Below are 20162 nucleotides of genomic sequence, written 5' to 3' on the forward strand. Positions count from 1 at the left end.
GTATGTACAGTACTGTATTACAGTTAACGTGTCATCTCTTTTGGTAAGTGATATTTTCAGAATCATATCATTTTCAATTTAAATACTTCTGTTGAAAATATACTACTGTACCATCAAAACCATCATGCACAAAAGACTGTTATGCTGTGAAGCTTTCTGGATTTTTACATTGGAAAGTCTGAGCCCTAAAGGACTCCATGAAGAATATGATTTAAGCTGCTTTCTCCCTGATAGATACATGATTGGATACGTGTGCTTGGAAATTATTATTATTATTATAATCATTATTATTTTTTTTATTTATTTATTTTTTTTATTTCTTAGCAGACGCCCTTATCCAGGGCGGCTTACAATTGTTACAAGATATCACATTATTTTTACATACAATTACATTATTTTTTACACATTATTTTTACATACAATTACCCATTTATACAGAAATGCAATGATTTAATTAATCACAGGATTTATTTTTGGTATGTGTAGCCATGATTATTTTTGAATACGCTTGGGAAATATTTTGAAGACGGTAATATTGAAATGTATGATTTATATAGTAAAATAAATACACATGTTTTCAAATACACGTATTGGGTAGCACTCAATAATGGAAATGCTCGTAATTATATAAAATAGTCAGCGTGCGATATCAGCTACATGTTTTGGACCTTAGTAATTTTTTTAACACACTTAACTCATTATAAAATAACTATAATAAATCCTATATTTTGTAACCATGAAATAAACAAAAGTAACTTTAAATTTAAACTGAGTTGTCCGATTTCATTTTTTAATGTTAATTAAAGCATTGTTAAGATATAACACCTGTTAAGTTAATGAATAATATTGTTTAAAATGTTAAATTAGCTATATACAATGAACATACAAAATTATATTTTGAAGTAAATTAATCTTGGTATTTTAATAAAATGTATTTACATTTAACTGATACAAGTTGGATAATTTTGTCTTTGGAGATGCTACAATTAATTGATATACTAACCTATGTAGTTTATTTAATTTAACCTAGATAATCAATATGAAGTTAAAATATCCACTACAGTGTGTAGGGGTGCAGTGTTAATAATTGTAAAATTCATTCTTGTATTCATAATTACTGTTAAGCTGCATCCACACTGGACGCGAGCGAGCAAAGCCGCCGAACGTCAATCCACACCAGACATGACCCCGCCCATGCATTCCTATTGGACATACTAGGGATAGGCTGTCCCATTACAAAACAAGTTTTGTTTTGATAAAAGGTTACCACCCTGACCTCAGGCAATTCAGTTGTAAAATAAAAGGTTGAAAATCTATAGATCACAGTTGTTGAACATCCCTATCAGGGGTCGGCAACTTGTCCATACACAGACACGGACGTCCGTGGCAAGAGTTATCCGTGTCCGTGGCAGTGAACATGTCTAACACACACACACACACACACACACACGTAATTGTATATAACTTCCGTTTTGTTTGATTTGAAGCCCGGTACATCTGCAGCTGTCAGAAGACAGCTGGACAATAGTAGTATAGTTGTAACTGATATTTTCAAGTTATTTTATTGTTATACATTTATATATACAACTCACTGCAATCTCAATTGTGTTTCTTTACAAATTATTTCTTTAATCATTTTTGTTTATTAACTTTAACTATTTTAAAGTGCAACATTATTATTATTATTATTATTATTATTATTATTATTATTATTATTATTATTATAATCTGTGTTATTATGCGCGGGTCACCAATTACTTTGTATTATTATTTACTTGTATGTAGTTTTTCCTTTTAAAACAGTCCAGTGAACGTGACAGAAAATGCTTTATAAATATAGCTTATAATCTTCAAAACTATGTATGATCTTGGTAATGTTGGGATGTGTCCCATAGAATACAAATGTATTGCTGGCTTTGTTTTACAATGTATATAATAGTAGGACCTCGATAATATGTTTGTTTGTTTGGTGAATCTCCACAAAACTTTGCTTTATGCGTATGTAAAGACCTTCTTCTTCTCACGGATTTGTGGCACAGGACAATTTAGTGAACAAAACGTTATTTACCATAAAAACAAACAAACCAACCAACCAAAAAAAAAAAAAAAAAAAAAGCCATAGCTTATAATGAGGTCACATGTTCAAGTTGTGTGAATGCGGGACCTTTTTTGGGTCATTTTTAAAAGCCAGCAAAAGTGCAAATTTTTCTTTTAAATGCAGGGTATGTAGACCACATGTATGCTTTGGTTTATTTTTGCTTATTAATAAACCTATTTTTATGCAACTTGCATAATCGGAAAGAAAACGTCTCGATGCTGCTAAATGCATCACCTGCAAGCCATCCAGCCACTTCTTCTGGGTGTCTTTGTAGTAGTTAAATTTGCAATCATATAAGTGTTTGACGTGTGTCAAGGATGTTAACCTTCTGTTTGGTCAGTTTCATTCCAGTCGCATGTCAAAATAAAAAAAAATAAAAAGAAACAGGTTCTATTTTAGCAACGTGACATTTTCTCAAAGCGACGTCGCTCGTGTCGCTCGCTGCTGGTGTGGATACTCTCATTTGACTCCAGTGACTTCGCTCGTGTCGCTTGCGTCCAGTGTGGATGCAGCTTTAGAGCCGCTGCTGCATTTTTACCGTATGTAGGGATGCTTTGTTAATTTAGTTGGTCAGTTATTAACATACACTTGCCTATTTCTTTTCTCTTACTTACTCTGTTGATTTCATACTTTGATGCACATGCGTCATGACAGAAGTAATAAATACAAATGTATATCGTGATTGGCCTTGGCATATTGTGTCCGGTGGTAAACTGTCTCAGAGAATACTTTTAACCAGAGACTACTGTACTACAGCATACACCAACCTGTTACTATTCAGTAAGAGAATGAGAAATAAAACACATCTCAGATAACTCTAGATATCATGGACCCCAGTTCTACCTGTGCTTACTGATGACAAAGAAAGGTAAATAAATAAAGAACTTTTAAAAAGTTGCAGTATAATAGTTATAATAGCACTGCTGTAGCGCGTTCCTCTGTAATAATGGAACTCCTCACTGTTTCTGTTAGGGGTGGTATACAAGTGGTGCTTGTTATACATGAGGTGTGCATTTTACTAGGGCTGTAACCCTAAGGTCTTTAATAATGTGAATTACACACAGAGCAAATGTGGCTAGTTTTTACTTTAAAAATGTATTTACCACATCACAATGTTGAATCAAAATGCATGTGCTTTATGACATGAATATTTTCATGCCATAACTTAGCTAAAAGTTTATTAAATTGGGCCCTTGTCAGCTTTTTAGTCTTAGTGGACATTATAGTTTGTCGTCTTTATCTTTAATAGTAAAGGCAGTAGTGCAGCTGAGAAGAAAAGGCTGCATATACCAGTACATGCTCAAAAACAATCATACACTACTTTTCTTCTCAATTGAATTTAGAAGTTAACATTTTGAAGACAATTTTACTGATCTGTACAATTTTATTATGGAAACAAATTATGACTATATCTTAATCAGATTCTGTTACCAATATCATTCGGGTAATGCCCACAGTATATCAATCTTCCCTCTGAGTTGACAACTGAAAATAACGTTTTGACTTTATCAATAATGCCTGGTAAAAAATAGTTAATAGGCATATGTATATGTACATTGTGGAAATCCTATTATATTTAAAAGTGGTGATAATAACAGGCGGGACAGTAAGATAAATGATATTTAGTGTGGTTGACTTAAAAAATGCACATTATCTGCTTACCTAATGCCCATACTAAGCCTTTGGAAGCTGCCAGACTGGAAGGGAAAAGGGGTAAGCCAATTTATATATATACCAACCAAACCATAAAGTAAAGGTGATGTTAAGTGGTTTGAAATCATTTTTGTTGTCCCTTGCAGCAACCAAAAAGCCTCTTCATCATTACTCTAATTGTTTATATTATTTTTCAATCTATTATGACTGTAGGGAGGGCTACTGTTAAATTATTGTATGTACTGTTATCAATTAAGTGACAGCACTTGTAATCAGATATAATCCTGAGAATTGTGCTGCTTATCTGCATCTATTACTGAAGTGTCTTCATTTTTCAACCACTATGGAGGACTAATTCTCATTTGGAACTGAATCTTTTTTCTGCAGTCCATAATTGAACCATATTATACAGTCAGCCTTGGACTAGACCCGTGATGTTATCTCAGCATAACATCACGGATGTAGTACCAGAAACCTCCTCACTGAAAACCTAGACAAACATATCAATCCGCCACAACTGTCAATAACAGAATAAATTACACAATTCCTGAAGTGAATTTTAACTAAAACAGCATGACAACTGTGGAAACCTCATTTGGCAGAGCCTTCAAACTCAGAGCAGCCAGGAGACCAGACAGCACCTCTCAATGAGAGAAACAAAAACATTATAAAAATAAGACACCTGGAGATCGACTCTGAGGGACTAGACAAGATAGAATCTGACAGAAATGAAGCATCCACAAAACAACAAACCAACTGGGCAGTCAAAGTTTTTTATGACTGGGTGAGTGAGAGTAACACAAATATAGACTTGAAAACTGTCATGATAGAACAACTTAATACATTCTATGACAATATTATGCCTGTCAGAAATAGCTCCGGAGAGTCATATGGCATAAGCTTCTACTTTTTCCCAGTTGGTGGGGAGTGCAGAAAATCAGTCATACCAAACTAGCAATCTTTTCAAATTAGACTAGAATGGGAGAGGTACGTTTAAGTATACATCAAGGTCTGGATTAAATCATAATTACGTCTAATTATTGATAATCATACTGTTCCATGGTATTTATGATCCAATGTATGGAAAGACTTAAATTACCAACATTACTTGGTAAGGATATTTCTCAAGTAGTTGCGTGCACAAAGGTACAAATGTATATTTAATTAATTCTATAATAAGTTATAATAAAGCTATTATAACATTGTTATAATAAGCTAGCTTGATGTGGCCCTTGTAATGAGTAAAATTTTGAATACTGCTGAGATAAGCTTGTCTTATAAAACTACCACCTGTAGCACACTGTTTGTATAGAGGTTGATTTTGTAATGCAACTGTGGATTTTTAAAAATCAATTTTACTGTTCAAGCTGTTCAAAGATGCCAAAAACAATAAAACTCATCCCTAAAGATCAGGTCAATGAGTTTGGCAAGGATGAATTTCAATAAAGCACTACTTTAAAAAAAAAGAAACTATAATAAAATAAACATTTAAAAAGAAACTAGTGTGTAAACAGGTATATGCACATACAAAACTGTAAAAACATAAGTCGTTTTGAATCTAAAACAAAAGTAACATGATTTATCTAGTGTGTGTGTCACTCGCAGCACAGAATCCAGGTTGAGTTGCTGCAACCTGCAGCTTTGCAGTTTTCTGATCGAAATATTTCTGCTGAAGCGCTGTGGCTAGCTTCAAGATGAAATCTCTCCTACCTTGTGCAAAACGAAGGAATTGATGGCTGCCAGGTCCAGTAGTGATAACAACAGGCTTGTATATATATATATATATATATATATATATATATATATATATAGTAGGTTATATCCAAAATAAAAACATGTATTGTAAAAGGCATTCAGCCACAGGTAGTTCCATTTGTTTATTCTTTTTTTTTTTTTTTTATTAGTTTACATACCTGTATCCATTTATCAGGGACAGCCATGGCTAAGCGGTAATCAAACCCAGTACCTCCTTCTTCTATAGGGCAACATAGACCAGGCATTCCTGAAACATCCTGGAAAACACAGTTGGGAATTTATCAGAATAAAAGCCTTAGCATATTGAAAGTTTTACATTGACATATATTGTCAGAAATGTGTACAGACAAGTATTAGAAAACCAGGCATTCTTCTGATTGGCACAAAGAGCCTTTGAAGGGGGAAATTCACTCAAAAAGAAGCCTTACATTAATTTGTTTGATATCTTCCACAAAATCATAAAAAAAAAAACTTCCAAAGGGATATATATTATAAATATGGACTGGCGAGGAGGGCTATAGTGGAAAATTATTGACCCACGGGAAGACTATTGTTACCGACAGGGGGCTATAATGCCTGAAGCCACACTCTAGAGGTAATAATAGTCTTCCAGAAGGGCATTTAATTGTCCACTATTAGCTGAGTCTGCAGTACATATTTAATATACGAATCAGTCAAAATAATAAGAGAGGCGAGGCTGGATAGTAAATATGACTTTATATACTGTAAAGCCATAAATACTTAGCACACTGTTTGTATAGAGGTTGATTTTGTAATGCTACTATGGATTTTAAAAAATCAATTTTACTGTTCAAGCTGTTCAAAGATGCCAAAAACAATAAAACTCACCCCTAAAAATCAGGTCAACGAGTTTGGCAAAGATGAATTTCATGTCAATGGTATTGTGCTGTTACACTCGTAGGTAGACCATTGAAGCAGAGAAAAGACAAATCTCAAAGATCTGTGGGTTAAAGAGGTGAGGTACACAAGTGACCTCATGAAAGTAGCTACTCAGCAGAGTGAAAAGACTAAGTATCCAAGCAAACCTAAACATTTTGCGCTCCACATTGAATGCTAAACAAGGTGCTGTCACTCTGCTAAGCGAAGCTGCAGCTCTGGAACTCTGCCTGAAAACGGACCCAAGACGAGGAAGCAAGCTGCAAGCGAGTCAAGACCACAAGCAATGAGACTGATGCCCAGCTGGAGGACTGCCGTAAAACTTACAGTGCCTGTTATCAGATAAACCAGTCTGGGTCTGTTGTACACTTAAAACCACAGTATCCAAAAGAAACTGTGCCCTGCTGTCTGTGTAGCTAGAAGACTCAGTGAAGAGGACAGAGCGGACGGGCGATGTTGTGGATCCTATAACGAGGACTGAAGACTTTGTTGCAGCTGTTTTTGATTCTATCGAGAATTGAAAGCTTTGTTGGCGAGTTAGATCCAATGTAGGATTGAAGACTTCATTGCCGAGAGGAGAGTTTGTGTACTGTACACTTCAACAGATTTGAGTTTCCAAGCCAGCAGGCCAAAAGTCTAAGCTTCAAGGAACCATTAAGTATAATTCCAGTTGCATTTTCCTTTCATGGAACTAAATTAATTAATTGTAACACAGTCACATAGAATTGAACTGTTAATTATTTAGTTTGCACACTTTGCATGTGAAATAACTTTTAGTGACTTGATGAAGTAACTACAAGTAATCTATTGAACTATTAAACTCCTATTGTTGTATGAAAAATTTCTTTAAAAGTAAACTTGCCATATCCTTAATCTATATACCATTAATAAGCGTGTGGGCATGGGTGTGACCAATTTACTAGCTACAGTGCCTTGCGAAAGTATTCGGCCCCCTTGAACTTTGCGACCTTTTGCCACATTTCAGGCTTCAAACATAAAGATATGAAACTGTAATTTTTTGTGAAGAATCAACAACAAGTGGGACACAATCATGAAGTGGAACGAAATTTATTGGATATTTCAAACTTTTTTAACAAATAAAAAACTGAAAAATTGGGCGTGCAAAATTATTCAGCCCCTTTACTTTCAGTGCAGCAAACTCTCTCCAGAAGTTCAGTGAGGATCTCTGAATGATCCAATGTTGACCTAAATGACTAATGATGATAAATAGAATCCACCTGTGTGTAATCAAGTCTCCGTATAAATGCACCTGCACTGTGATAGTCTCAGAGGTCCGTTTAAAGCGCAGAGAGCATCATGAAGAACAAGGAACACACCAGGCAGGTCCGAGATACTGTTGTGGAGAAGTTTAAAGCCGGATTTGGATACAAAAAGATTTCCCAAGCTTTAAACATCCCAAGGAGCACTGTGCAAGCGATAATATTGAAATGGAAGGAGTATCAGACCACTGCAAATCTACCAAGACCTGGCCGTCCCTCTAAACTTTCAGCTCATACAAGGAGAAGACTGATCAGAGATGCAGCCAAGAGGCCCATGATCACTCTGGATGAACTGCAGAGATCTACAGCTGAGGTGGGAGACTCTGTCCATAGGACAACAATCAGTCGTATACTGCACAAATCTGGCCTTTATGGAAGAGTGGCAAGAAGAAAGCCATTTCTTAAAGATATCCATAAAAAGTGTCGTTTACAGTTTGCCACAAGCCACCTGGGAGACACACCAAACATGTGGAAGAAGGTGCTCTGGTCAGATGAAACCAAAATCAAACTTTTTGGCAACAATGCAAAACGTTATGTTTGGCGTAAAAGCAACACAGCTCATCACCCTGAACACACCATCCCCACTGTCAAACATGGTGGTGTCAGCATCATGGTTTGGGCCTGCTTTTCTTCAGCAGGGACAGGGAAGATGGTTAAAATTGATGGGAAGATGGATGGAGCCAAATACAGGACCATTCTGGAAGAAAACCTGATGGAGTCTGCAAAAGACCTGAGACTGGGACGGAGATTTGTCTTCCAACAAGACAATAATCCAAAACATAAAGCAAAATCTACAATGGAATGGTTCACAAATAAACATATCCAGGTGTTAGAATGGCCAAGTCAAAGTCCAGACCTGAATCCAATCGAGAATCTGTGGAAAGAACTGAAAACTGCTGTTCACAAATGCTCTCCATCCAACCTCACTGAGCTCGAGCTGTTTTGCAAGGAGGAATGGGCAAAAATTTCAGTCTCTCGATGTGCAAAACTGATAGAGACATACCCCAAGCGACTTACAGCTGTAATCGCAGCAAAAGGTGGCGCTACAAAGTATTAACTTAAGGGGGCTGAATAATTTTGCACGCCCAATTTTTCAGTTTTTTATTTGTTAAAAAAGTTTGAAATATCCAATAAATTTCGTTCCACTTCATGATTGTGTCCCACTTGTTGTTGATTCTTCACAAAAAAATTACAGTTTCATATCTTTATGTTTGAAGCCTGAAATGTGGCAAAAGGTCGCAAAGTTCAAGGGGGCCGAATACTTTCGCAAGGCACTGTATGTCACAGCTTGCTTGAGCTGCTGCAGTGGCTGCTTTGTGTGTGAGGAGACAGGTGGTGTCATATTTCAATTGCCTGCTAGCCAGTATGAATGCAGTGAAATTTGTTTAATTGTGTTTGGGGCTTAGAGACTAAGAGATTTACTTTCTGACTTTTCTGATTTCTGTTTAATATTTGTGTACATAAATAAAACACTGCTATTGATTAAACATTCCTTGTGTCTAGCGTGTGTATGTGTGTTCATAGTAAATCCTCGATCTTTGTAACACGTCAACTAAATATTATTAATAAGATAACTAATTAACCCAGATAAACTCTGAATTATCAATTATCGAATTGTTCCTACATTAACTGGTGACCCCGACGTGATGATTGATTTAGCACAGTAAGTGCCAGGTTTATGAACATACAGGCATAAAGAATTAAACTTGGAATTTAATTTGTTGTAGTTGTTTTTTCCCTTACAATTGTGTAGAACATCTCCTAAGCACTTTTTAAAAAGATAGGAGTAAAATTGATCTGTACTCTGAATTTTGTAAATTGAGAAACAAAGTTCAAAGAGATATTAAAAGGGCACAAACTGATTACTTTAGTGATGAAATAACCAAAAATAAAAACAAAGTTATGGTAAAAACTGAAAAGTTTAGGATACAGGATACAGGATACAATTTAATGTGGGTTTGGACATTTGTGGTGAACTTTGTTTTGATTCTGATAATGAGGCGAATTATATGTTGCAATAATACTAATCATAATACTATGCTGTCTCTTTTCATTCTTAACAGGACCCCAATGGAAATAAGTCCATATGGTTGACTTTTTGGGTTATCCTGGGTATTAGGTCAACATACTATTCATTTATTTTATGTATGAACTGCTTTTTGTTTGTGAGATTAATCAGTGTTTTTTTTTTTTAAATTAATTTATTTTTATTGATATTATAGGTGGACTTATACCAAATAACTTCAATTAAATTCAAATTCAATTCAGTCCTGAATACTTGGAAAGGGGGGACGAGAAGGTTAGTTATACTAAACCCTGTCAATGGATTCAAGTACAGTATATTAGCGAGAATGAGTCAAAGCCAGGTCCTGTTCTCTCCCCCACAGAAAAGGATGCCGTGATGACTCTCACAGCCATACAGCAGGAAACAACTAACTCAGCCTCACAGACAGCTTGAGAGTTAAATACTCTCCCAGGGTAGAGCAGGATTCAGGCAATGAAGAACTGGTGCCCTATTCCGAGTTCAAGAAACAAATAAGCAAATTGAGGCGTGTGTTGACACAATAAATTGTACAGCTCTTGCAAGTGCATTTAGCATACAGGTCTAGGAAGTGCCATACCAATATATGTGGATACAAGGGCTAGAGAAGTCGCCTTTTTGGCTAATTTGCCGGTGGTGGAATCTGTGAATGTCTATTGATTGAAAGCTGTCTTGAACATCGGGTTCTGGCAGGGTGATAAGCATGTGCAGTTAGTCACACCACCCGTGGTGGCATATCAAGATAACAGTCCTAATCTCTATCTGGTGCCTATGTGCAGCACTATTCAGGACATTCATTGGCTCTGTCCTAGCAAACCCTTTATTAGGGATACGGCTCAGACATTGTGTTTGAGGAAAGATGCTACTGCTGAGAAATGCAAAGTTACTGTGACAATGCCGGGGGGGTGGGGGGGGGAGGGGAGGGGGTGGCTGGGGGGACAGGCAAAAGCCCGAGCCGAAATAGCCAATGCTCAGTGTCTCGTGAGCACCCCGCAACAAGAGTTTACATTGTCATATGACCAGCACGATACCGTTAAGATTATTAAGCTACCAGCAGACCCTGTGTTACTCACGGTGCCGAGGAGGGCAATTGCCCATATTGGAGATTTAGCCCTTTATTACTTGGAGACTGATTTTCATGAGGCAGAAGTTGAAATATTAGATGTCTTTAGAGGACACAAGTTTCAAATGGATCCTGCTATACAGCAGCTCCTGAATCAAAAGGAGCTCCACACAATGGAAATTACCGTCACTCCAACTGACCTTCAAGTCTCGGCTATGAGACTGGGACCAAGAGACAACTTAGTTATCTTATATTCACTCTGAGCATATTGTCTGGGTTAGTGACTGCTTTGGTTGTAGGAGTGGGGTTAATTGTCAAAAAATACCTGGTGGTAAGGAAAGCCATGGATGTAATATTTCTGGTTTTGCCTCTAGGAGGCTGTGTGGTCCAGTGGTTAAAGAAAAGGGCTTGTAACCAGGAGGTCCCCGGATCAAATCCCACCTCAGCCACTGACTCATTGTGTGACCCTGAGCAAGTCACTTAACCTCCTTGTGCTCCGTCTTTCAGGTGAGACGTAGTTGTAAGTGACTCTGCAGCTGATGCATAGTTCACACACCCTAGTCTCTGTAAGTCGCCTTGGATAAAGGTGTCTGCTACAAATAATAATAACTGGAGAGCTAAGATAATTCATTTAATGAAAAAGGAAAAGTATTTATATCCTTTTAGGATATATATAACCAAAAAAAGGTTTGCAGCACGTCCCATCAGGGGTAACATGGAGCTCGAAAACAGAGGCGCACTAGCTTCCGAGGCAACCTCAGAGCTGGGCTCTGCCTTGGTAGAGAGCGCAGGTCCCTCTCCTTCTTCCATTTCAGTGGGAAGGAGTCCTTGTTGCAGGAGGCTGCTGTAGAGGGGGCGTCCTCTTCCTCTGCCGTCCATGCCGATGATTTCAGCTCATTCTGAACTCCCTTGGGGAGACAGGGGCTGGTACTAGGACAGGCACTGGCGGAGCCGCAATCAGAGCGGCACCAGTCTGCTGCTGCACCAACAGCTCCAGGACCTGGACCATCTGTGCCTTCAGGTCCATAATGTCCCTCGTCTGTCTTAAGCGTTTGACCCGCTTCACTGACTGTGGAGACGGGGAGCAGCTGTGAGAGGGTGGCAGCTGAGCCTGTGCCTTAGACGGCTCGGTAATAGGGGACGAACATTCAGTCCCCATGGCCCTGCTAAGCCTTCTGCGAAGAACCTGGGGCTGGAAAGCCGCACAGATGTCGAAGAACGTCTTGTCCCGTAGGGCTGAAGTGGCGTGCTGGACACCAAAGCACCGCACACATAATGTATGCCCATCCTCCTGTGGCATGTTCACCCTGCAGGACGTGCAAGCATGGAACCAAGGCATTCCAGCTGGGGTATAACCCTGGCACTGCACACTGTCTTGCACTTAATGTAAGCACAGGAGTGCCTAAGCACTGTGTGTTCCGAGGTACCAAAGCATCGAGGGTACCGCGCGTATCAACGAGAGAGGCAAGCCAGGTCTCAGCACGAATGCAAGGGAATTACAGTCGACTCGAAGAGCTCGAAAAACACTGGTTAGTGACACTGAAGCATACCTTACCGTAGGTGCAAGGCAAAAGAGTAAGTTAGTTATGACCCATATTAATAGAGGTCTATATTGCTAAAAAGACATAAAACAAGTATTTTGGAAAAAGAAAATGTGAACACACACAAGTAGGGCTTGAAGTTTTCAGGTTTTATTTTTAATCAGATGATGTCCCTTTAAACAAATTGAGCTGATTATGTTTCACAATTAAACTCAGAAAAAAGCTGTTAATTACAAAATAATCTGTATTTTTACCTTCATATATATCTTGACTGAGCCTAATGCTGGTACCCTTAATTTAATTTCAAACAGAGCTGACAAATGACATTAACTGTTTATCCCCCTTCCTACTCGCATTTTAAAGACAACTAATACAGTTTAAAGGCATAGCGCGAACAGGGCCTTATCGTCGCCTAACAAGACCAGGAATAAGCTAAAAGCCTGAGTCATGTTTAACATGCACACACATAAAAAGACATAAAGAGATGTTCTAAGCCAATAGTAGTTATAAATCAGTATTCATGCAACAAGACAATTTTTTATTTCAGATACCAAGCATGTCTGCACTGCTTACAAGCAAGAATGAAACACACCAAGATAATACTGATTTTATGAGTGATTCTTCCTTTTGTTCGAAGCAGTTCGTTAAAATTAAAAATGAAGATTAATTTTGCTTAATCCCAGGCCTGGAACAAAGCTCTTTTTAATCACTAAAACAATTCACCACACAAAAAAGTGTGATTGTTTATTTCTCTTGTAATGTACTGCCATTATACAGTACATGTTTCAGCTGCAAAGCCTGCCTTCTAGAAAGCAGTTCTGCTATTTATGCACTACTAGTGAAGTGTTCATAATGGTCTAGCTCAGTACATGTTACAAATAATTCAGTCACAAGAAAACATATAGTGACAGTTATATTTACACTCATCCAGGCACAGCATACAATCAGACATGCTGCTCTCAACACTGCCGCCTCCACTGTAACCTTGATGCAAGATCACTCCATATTATTTCTGAATATAATACACACACACACACACTCACAATTAAGATCACATAGAATAGACTAATCCAGTGTATTAAAGCAATGCCTCGGTGCACTCATAGCTGAACACTTATTTGAAAACAGCATTCTGCAATGTAATTATTCACCACAGTGAAAGTGAAAATACACTTCTCCTGTAGTGTAACAAATAGGCAATGCAGAATTTGAGAATCGGTTAACGGCTAGCAAGGGGAACATCATCGTTAACTTAAGAACAGACTCTGACACGTTCAACTTGTTCCATGTGGAATAGGAACAGGTTTTAGTCTGCTCACGAAATCAGTTTATTTTATTTTTCTGTTCTAGCATCATGGCTGACAGTGATTTGGGAATGCTGCTGTTTGTGCTGTAATGATTTTTTTTTTATTAGCAATAGAATGTAATTGTGGTGCAAGATATCACAACATAAAATGAATTGATGGAAATACGCCACGAGTGGTGAAAGAACGTTACCAGTGTACTGACAGAGTTATTAGCAGTTGTTTAGTGCAAATCCAGCTCAATGTTAAACAAGTTCATGTTTCTTGTATATAGAGATGTTTTGACACACATTATGATGACATACTATCATGCCGCTATAATTACGGTTTCAACTTTGCTTCTACTCTGATTTTCAACCATTCTTATCGCAGCAATAGTAGGGATACAGCGATTTTCTTTTTTAACAATCACTTTGTGAGATTATCTCTTTAAATCTTAAATGGTCTTTCAATAGGAAAAGATATAAAGGAGGTCAAACGTTAATTTCCCCTGTGTACAATTAAAATGTCATTTTTTAACAGACCTGGAGAAAAGGCTGTAATAGCTACAGCTTTAGTACTTGGCGCCAAGGCAGCGGTCTTTGCTGACTTCATTTCCTACAGTGGTTAGAATTGGATTGGATTAGTAGTTTTAAAGTTATTTTGATTTTAATATTGGTTTTTGACGCATGTAATTTCAGGTTTTTAGAGGTGGCAGTTTTCCATCAGGTCCTCTAAGAAAGACACACAGTAACAGAAAGCGCTGTGTGAGAATGCTGCCTGTTTGGCGGGGGATATTGGCTCTGAGCTTGCATATGTACATATGTGCATTAAGTGATTTTAGGATTTAGTTAACATATAAAACATTTTACAGCTACAGGATAGAACAAAATATGCATCCAAGTTGATACATTTTAGATTAAACCATGGAGCAGCTAATCTATATAACTAAAGCCATTTCAAGCTTTGAATAACTTCAGAATCTGTTGTCCTATTAAAAGTGTATGAACAAAATTGATCTTCCTAGACTAGTTCCCAGTATGTCTGTACATTTACAGTTTAAAAACCTAAAATCTTTCCTACCACCATGTCTGTTATTTTTTTTAGAGATTAAACATCATTTATTAAAGATTTGTATTAAAGTCTAAACTTTGTGATTATTGGTTTATACAATGTTGTCTGCCAGAACTGTCACATTATCAATTCAGACATATCAATGTCTTTAGCAAACAAGGAATCTAAGTGGGTAAAAACAGACAACAAATGCCTAGCACTGAGTTTTCTGTAAAAGATGTGAAGATTTGATGCTGGGAATTTATCCAGTTAAACACATCTCTCCTATCTCCTTTTTTATTGTTATTATCATTATCATTATTGTATTATTACTGTTCCTTTACGAGGCAGGAGCCAGACCTGCATAAAGGGACTACTAGAATAAAGAGACTAAGTGTTTGTGACTTTAGCAACAGAATAGGGTTTTCCCCTTGACTACTCGAAGAACCGCCCCGAGGTGAGGCCAATCAATAGACCTCTAAGCCGGGAAGCGAGGTAACTTCCCAAGGGGAAACTAAGGAAGGATAGAGGACGATCTAAGGTCTCCTTGGCTTACTGAGACGTTTAAATTGAGAGAGGTCAGACTCGGCTGAGTCCGCATGGAGAGTCTTGCGATCTTTGCAGGGAGAACAAAAGTGCTATAAAAGAGAATAAAGAAATAAACACAAAGAGGGCCAGGGGGCTCTCTCCTCTGCCCCCTGCCCCCCTCCTCCAGCTGTAAGAGCCACCTTCGATAAGTTGAGTCAATGAATAGCTCAAAAGTTGGGAGAAAGTTTTGCTCTACAAAGGGGGAGACTGGTACGCGTGCAAATGAATAAATAGATTTAAGCAAAAGAATGGAAAACGAAATGTAGTTAACATTTTTGGCCGGAGGGTCTCTTCTGTCCAGAGGGAACCTTCCTCTCAGGGGGCGAGACGACGCTGCCGGCCTCTAAGGTTGGGAAGTGAGCTTCACTTGCCCCTAAAAGAGGACCCCTGGCTCCCAGCAACTGTGCCACCAATGCAAAGAAAATAGAAATATATCATGGTTCTTCAAATTTAAGTTTGGGTTACAGTCATGTGTAATGTTGGGGTTCTACCAGATATCATCTGCCCCAATACTTCTTGTACTGCACATGAAAGCAATTCACCTTTGTACATGCTGGGCTAAGACAGGACATTTTAGTGTTTTCAATTCTCAGAGCCCAATATGCATGTTTTTTTAATGACAATCTGCCACACCATTGTCTCACTTGAGATTGAATGACCCATAGGTAACAGAATTGTAATGAGGTTTATATACAGTACATAGCAATGGCCACACATAATACATTCGTACACAACAGCAAAAGCTATATTAAGCATTCAATACAACAGCCCAACCCATTGATATGCCATATGTATGCATCATCTAATTTACAGTTGGTTTCCAAATCTTGAGCAGGTTTTCTTTTTTTTTTTTTTACTGTTTCTACAGCAACTACAGCAATATCCATATTATCAAAATCATATCCATATTTTGATAATATCCATATTAAGTTTGATTTTTATTTAACTGTATATTCATATTAGGAAAGGGTATTCAAGTAAAATCAGCAGTAATATAAAAATGATGACAATTCCACAACTTTTGTTACTGCTAACAAAATCTTCTATTACATATTTATTTCCTGATTTAAAGAAAACAAAAACAAAAAAAAAACAATGCAGGCACACTGTGCACAAGGTAAGTTATAGTCAACTGTAATCTGAAGCTTCTATAGGAGTCTAGTGTATAACAAAATACAAGTTTGCTGAAGATTGGATGCAAAATCAAGTCTTGGCACGGAGCATTACGGCCGCGGCAGGGCGGGGACACCTACAGGCTGCTGCAGTGTTGGACCTCCACTGGGAGCATCATGGCGAAAACTGGGACCACTGAAGTGTTGGACATGCCAGGAGGTGGGCCATGTTGCTCAGGACTGCCCAGCTATGGAATGTGACCTCATCCGTCCAGGTAAGAATGTTCAATTACCTCAATAACTCAAGCAGACAGGTTTTGTCCTTCCTGTGACAGTGGATGGTATACAAACCCAGGCTCTTTTGGATTCAGGAGGTGGTCAGTCCCTAACAAAAGAAGAGTTAATCTCACTGGGACATAAACAAGTAACGGGACAGGTTAACCAGGTCCGACATTACAATTTTCACTTTCCAGTCCGATGTCGGACCCTGTCTGACATCATCAAAGAGACGTAAAAAACAGGTCTCTAGTCGTTTTTTCTCTTGAAAAAGCCGAGAAAACCATTCAATGGCCGAGTGAAACTGATAGGAGCCGAGAGAAGCTAAAAAAAAAAGGGGACGGATCTGAGCAATACACATAGCCCCGGCACCACAGAGATAACACGGCCATAAACAAACAAGATAGCTGCTTCTGCATCCAGCACTCAAAGAATATCACAGACATTTGCAGAGATTTTTCAGATGTTATAGTAATAAAATAATGACTTGGAACGCATTATTGAGAAGTTTGGTGATAAAACGAGTGATCAGGAGATGTTTTATCGGTATCCACGACTATGAAGAGGTATGTGAAAAATACAGCAAACAAGGGGTGGGGCGGGGCTGAGTGTACTGTTGATATGCAGTGCCCTTTAAACCTATTTTACTGTGAAAAAAATACTTTTAAACAGCGTGTCTAAAATAAACTGTGTGAAAATAAATTGGACTTGACGCGCCTGAGACGAGCTGAATAAATGGACTGCAAAGGGTTAATAAGAGCATTCATGGGGATATGAAGGTTACAGTAAATTTTAAAAAATTGGCCAGCACGTGACGCAAGTACAAGTGGGGTTGTGTTCTCGCTTGCCAGTGCCTGTCATTCTGGGGCGGGGCGGTGAGTAGTTCAAATATTGGTTGGCTGCTGTGACTGCCCCGCTCCCTCCATTGGCTAAGAAGGAGGACGTAATTGGAGACATCTTCCCCTTCCACGACCAGGCTTGGTTTTGCCATAGATTTAAACCCCGAAAAACAAAATGGGAACGCCGGGCCGCTAAGCATGAGGGCAGGCAATGGAGAGAATCCGATCGGTTTCAGGTGGGCACGGTTGGTTAGTTGCTCATTCCTAAGCCCTTTAGAACTAGAGCAAGGCTCATGACACAGTTCTTTTGGCTAAGGCTTGATGGGGACATGCCATTGCCACTGATGGTAGCTGTTTGAACATATTGGGGTAGACATAGTCAGACCTATTGGTTAATGCTGACCGACCAGGGAACCAATTTTATTTTCACGGCTGGTCCGCGAGACATGCAAGCATTTAAGGATACAGACCATCAGGACATTAGTTTACCACCTCCAGACTGATGTTTTAGTGGAGCGTTTTAGTAAAACCTTAAAAAGCATGTTGTGCAGATTCATTGAAAGTGACATGCGCAACTGATTCCTCCCTTTCTCTTTCCTATCAGGGAGGTCCCTCAGGCTTCCACAGGGTTTTTTCTATTGAAGCTGCTGTATGGGCGGAGACCCTGGGGTGTGCTCGATCTGGTCAGAGAGATGTGGACAGAAAAGCACATTTATCATGTAAACCTCCTGAAGCCCTGGCTGGGATTAACGGGTTACTATCGGAAATTCATCCCAAACTTCTGCACACTTGGTGGACAGTGCTGTGCCAGAGCGCCTTTCTCGCTTTGAGCAAGCCAGTGCTGTGCAGTCCCAATTTCTGTAGGAGGGTCACCCTGCAGACAGATGTGTCAAAGACAGGCTTCGTGCAATGTTGTCTCAGGAGGTGCGGGGAAGCGAGCACCCGGTCCTGTATATCAGCAGGAACCTCCCTATGAGAAAAATTATAGTACCATCGAGAAGGAGTGCCTGACAGTAAAGTGGACAGTTGAGGCATTCCTTTACTGCCTCCTGGGGTGACACCACCCTGATCAAAGACCATGCCCCTTTAGCATGGCTCCACCAGATGAAAGACAACAACACCAGGATCACGTGGTGGTACTTGGCGCTGCAGCCCTATGCCTGCAGGGTATTCCATTGAGCAGGGAGGCATAGGGTTGCAGGGTTTACGAATGGACTGGTGGTGCCATTCTGGGGGGAGGATATGTGACAGAGGGGAGATCTGTGCTGGCTATCAGACGCATGTGTGATCCTGCGGGGGGGGGATTGAAGCCCTGTTTGACCCGCCTGCCAGTCATGGCGATGACACAAGGAGGTTGAGCAGGGGTGTGTTTGCTTGGACCTCCTTGATTGATTGGGGGGGACGGTCGATCCCATGAGTGACATTCTCCTATTCCTCGTTTAGCCCTTGAGCAGAAGCGATGGCCGGAACAGTAGAATACCCTGGTGATACACCATATACTAAGTAAGGAAAAAGGAACAAGAGAAAAGAAAGAAACACTGCCTATTGCGGAGACAGCAGCAGTCCGCCGTGGAGAAAGAGAGCCAACAGCAGAGACTGCTAGAATCCTCAATAAAAACATTAAGTGCTACGTGCTCCATACCGGAGACGGACAGTCCCGGGGACGTGATTTAGTTTTAGCTTGGGGAGGGGGGAACTGGGCACGCCCAAACAAGTATTGATGAATAGAAGAACGTCAGACTAACTCGTACCTCGCAGGTTAGCGGAGGTGGCGAGACACTGCATAAAATCAGCACTTTATTTTGTAGTTTTATTACAATGTTTTGTTTTCCTTTTTTCTTGTATCGTTTGGGTTTTCACTTTTCTGTTTATTAAACTGGCACTTACATGTGCTGAAAGAACTGTGTCAAAAAGTAACAAAAAATACCGCTGCTGGTAAATAAATAAATCTTGTGCGCCTGGGCGGCATCTCAAAAGACACTCGCCGACTCCCGTGTCCTCAGTGATCCACCCACACACCCTGTTACATGGACACTAAAAATGATTGACCGAAAAAAAGAAGCTGCTTTTGGATTCATGTCTTCAAAGAAAGCGACCTTATAAGCTGTGAATGTCATATTTGTTCAGGCTTGAAGTCATATTACATTAAAGTGCCCTTAAATACCTTTTTGTTTCTAATTGCAGTTTTGCAGGATGCACCAGATATGAAACAATAGCTCTTCCCTCCTGCACACTGTGTTAAGAATCATTTATTTCTCACCTCTGCTATGGTAATGTAATCAGGACAGAGACTGTGAAGCATCTGGTTTGCCAGCATGAGATAAACTAGGGATTCTTCATCCACATGTAGACCAAAATATTCACTGTAGTCACCTGAAAACCGTGTACCTGCAAATGTGGAGAAAAGAAAACACATTTAGAAAAATGACCTGTAATTATTGAAGTACACTAATAATTCCACATTAAAATCATTTTCAGATTGCTCGCTGAAAAACCTGTTTTCCTACAAAACAATTATAACCTTGCTGTCTTGTCAAATCAACGCTCTGCTGGCCATAGTGGCCCTACACACTACTGAGTTTGTTCCTGTCCTTGCACGTTTATGTGATTTTAATATTTGAAATTGTTCTTTTACAATTTTACTCTGTGGTTTACTCCAAAACATTAAACACTTGGGTATATT

The 20162-nt window shown here is 39.0% G+C and overlaps 1 protein-coding gene across 1 annotated transcript in view; it reads right to left on the bottom strand.

Moving 5' to 3' along the window:
* Positions 1-20162, bottom strand: part of LOC117972646 (1,4-alpha-glucan-branching enzyme-like) — a 268712-nt gene that overhangs the window by 99662 nt on the left and 148888 nt on the right. The window contains exons 10-11 of the mRNA XM_059028691.1: positions 19740-19867; positions 5665-5763 (exon numbers count right to left, since the gene is read on the bottom strand). Coding sequence (XP_058884674.1) covers positions 5665-5763; positions 19740-19867 — 227 coding nt within the window. The remainder of the gene's footprint in view (positions 1-5664; positions 5764-19739; positions 19868-20162) is intronic.

The sequence above is a fragment of the Acipenser ruthenus genome, chromosome 8, assembly GCF_902713425.1.
Source record: "Acipenser ruthenus chromosome 8, fAciRut3.2 maternal haplotype, whole genome shotgun sequence".
NCBI classification, from domain to species: Eukaryota; Metazoa; Chordata; class Actinopteri; order Acipenseriformes; family Acipenseridae; genus Acipenser; species Acipenser ruthenus.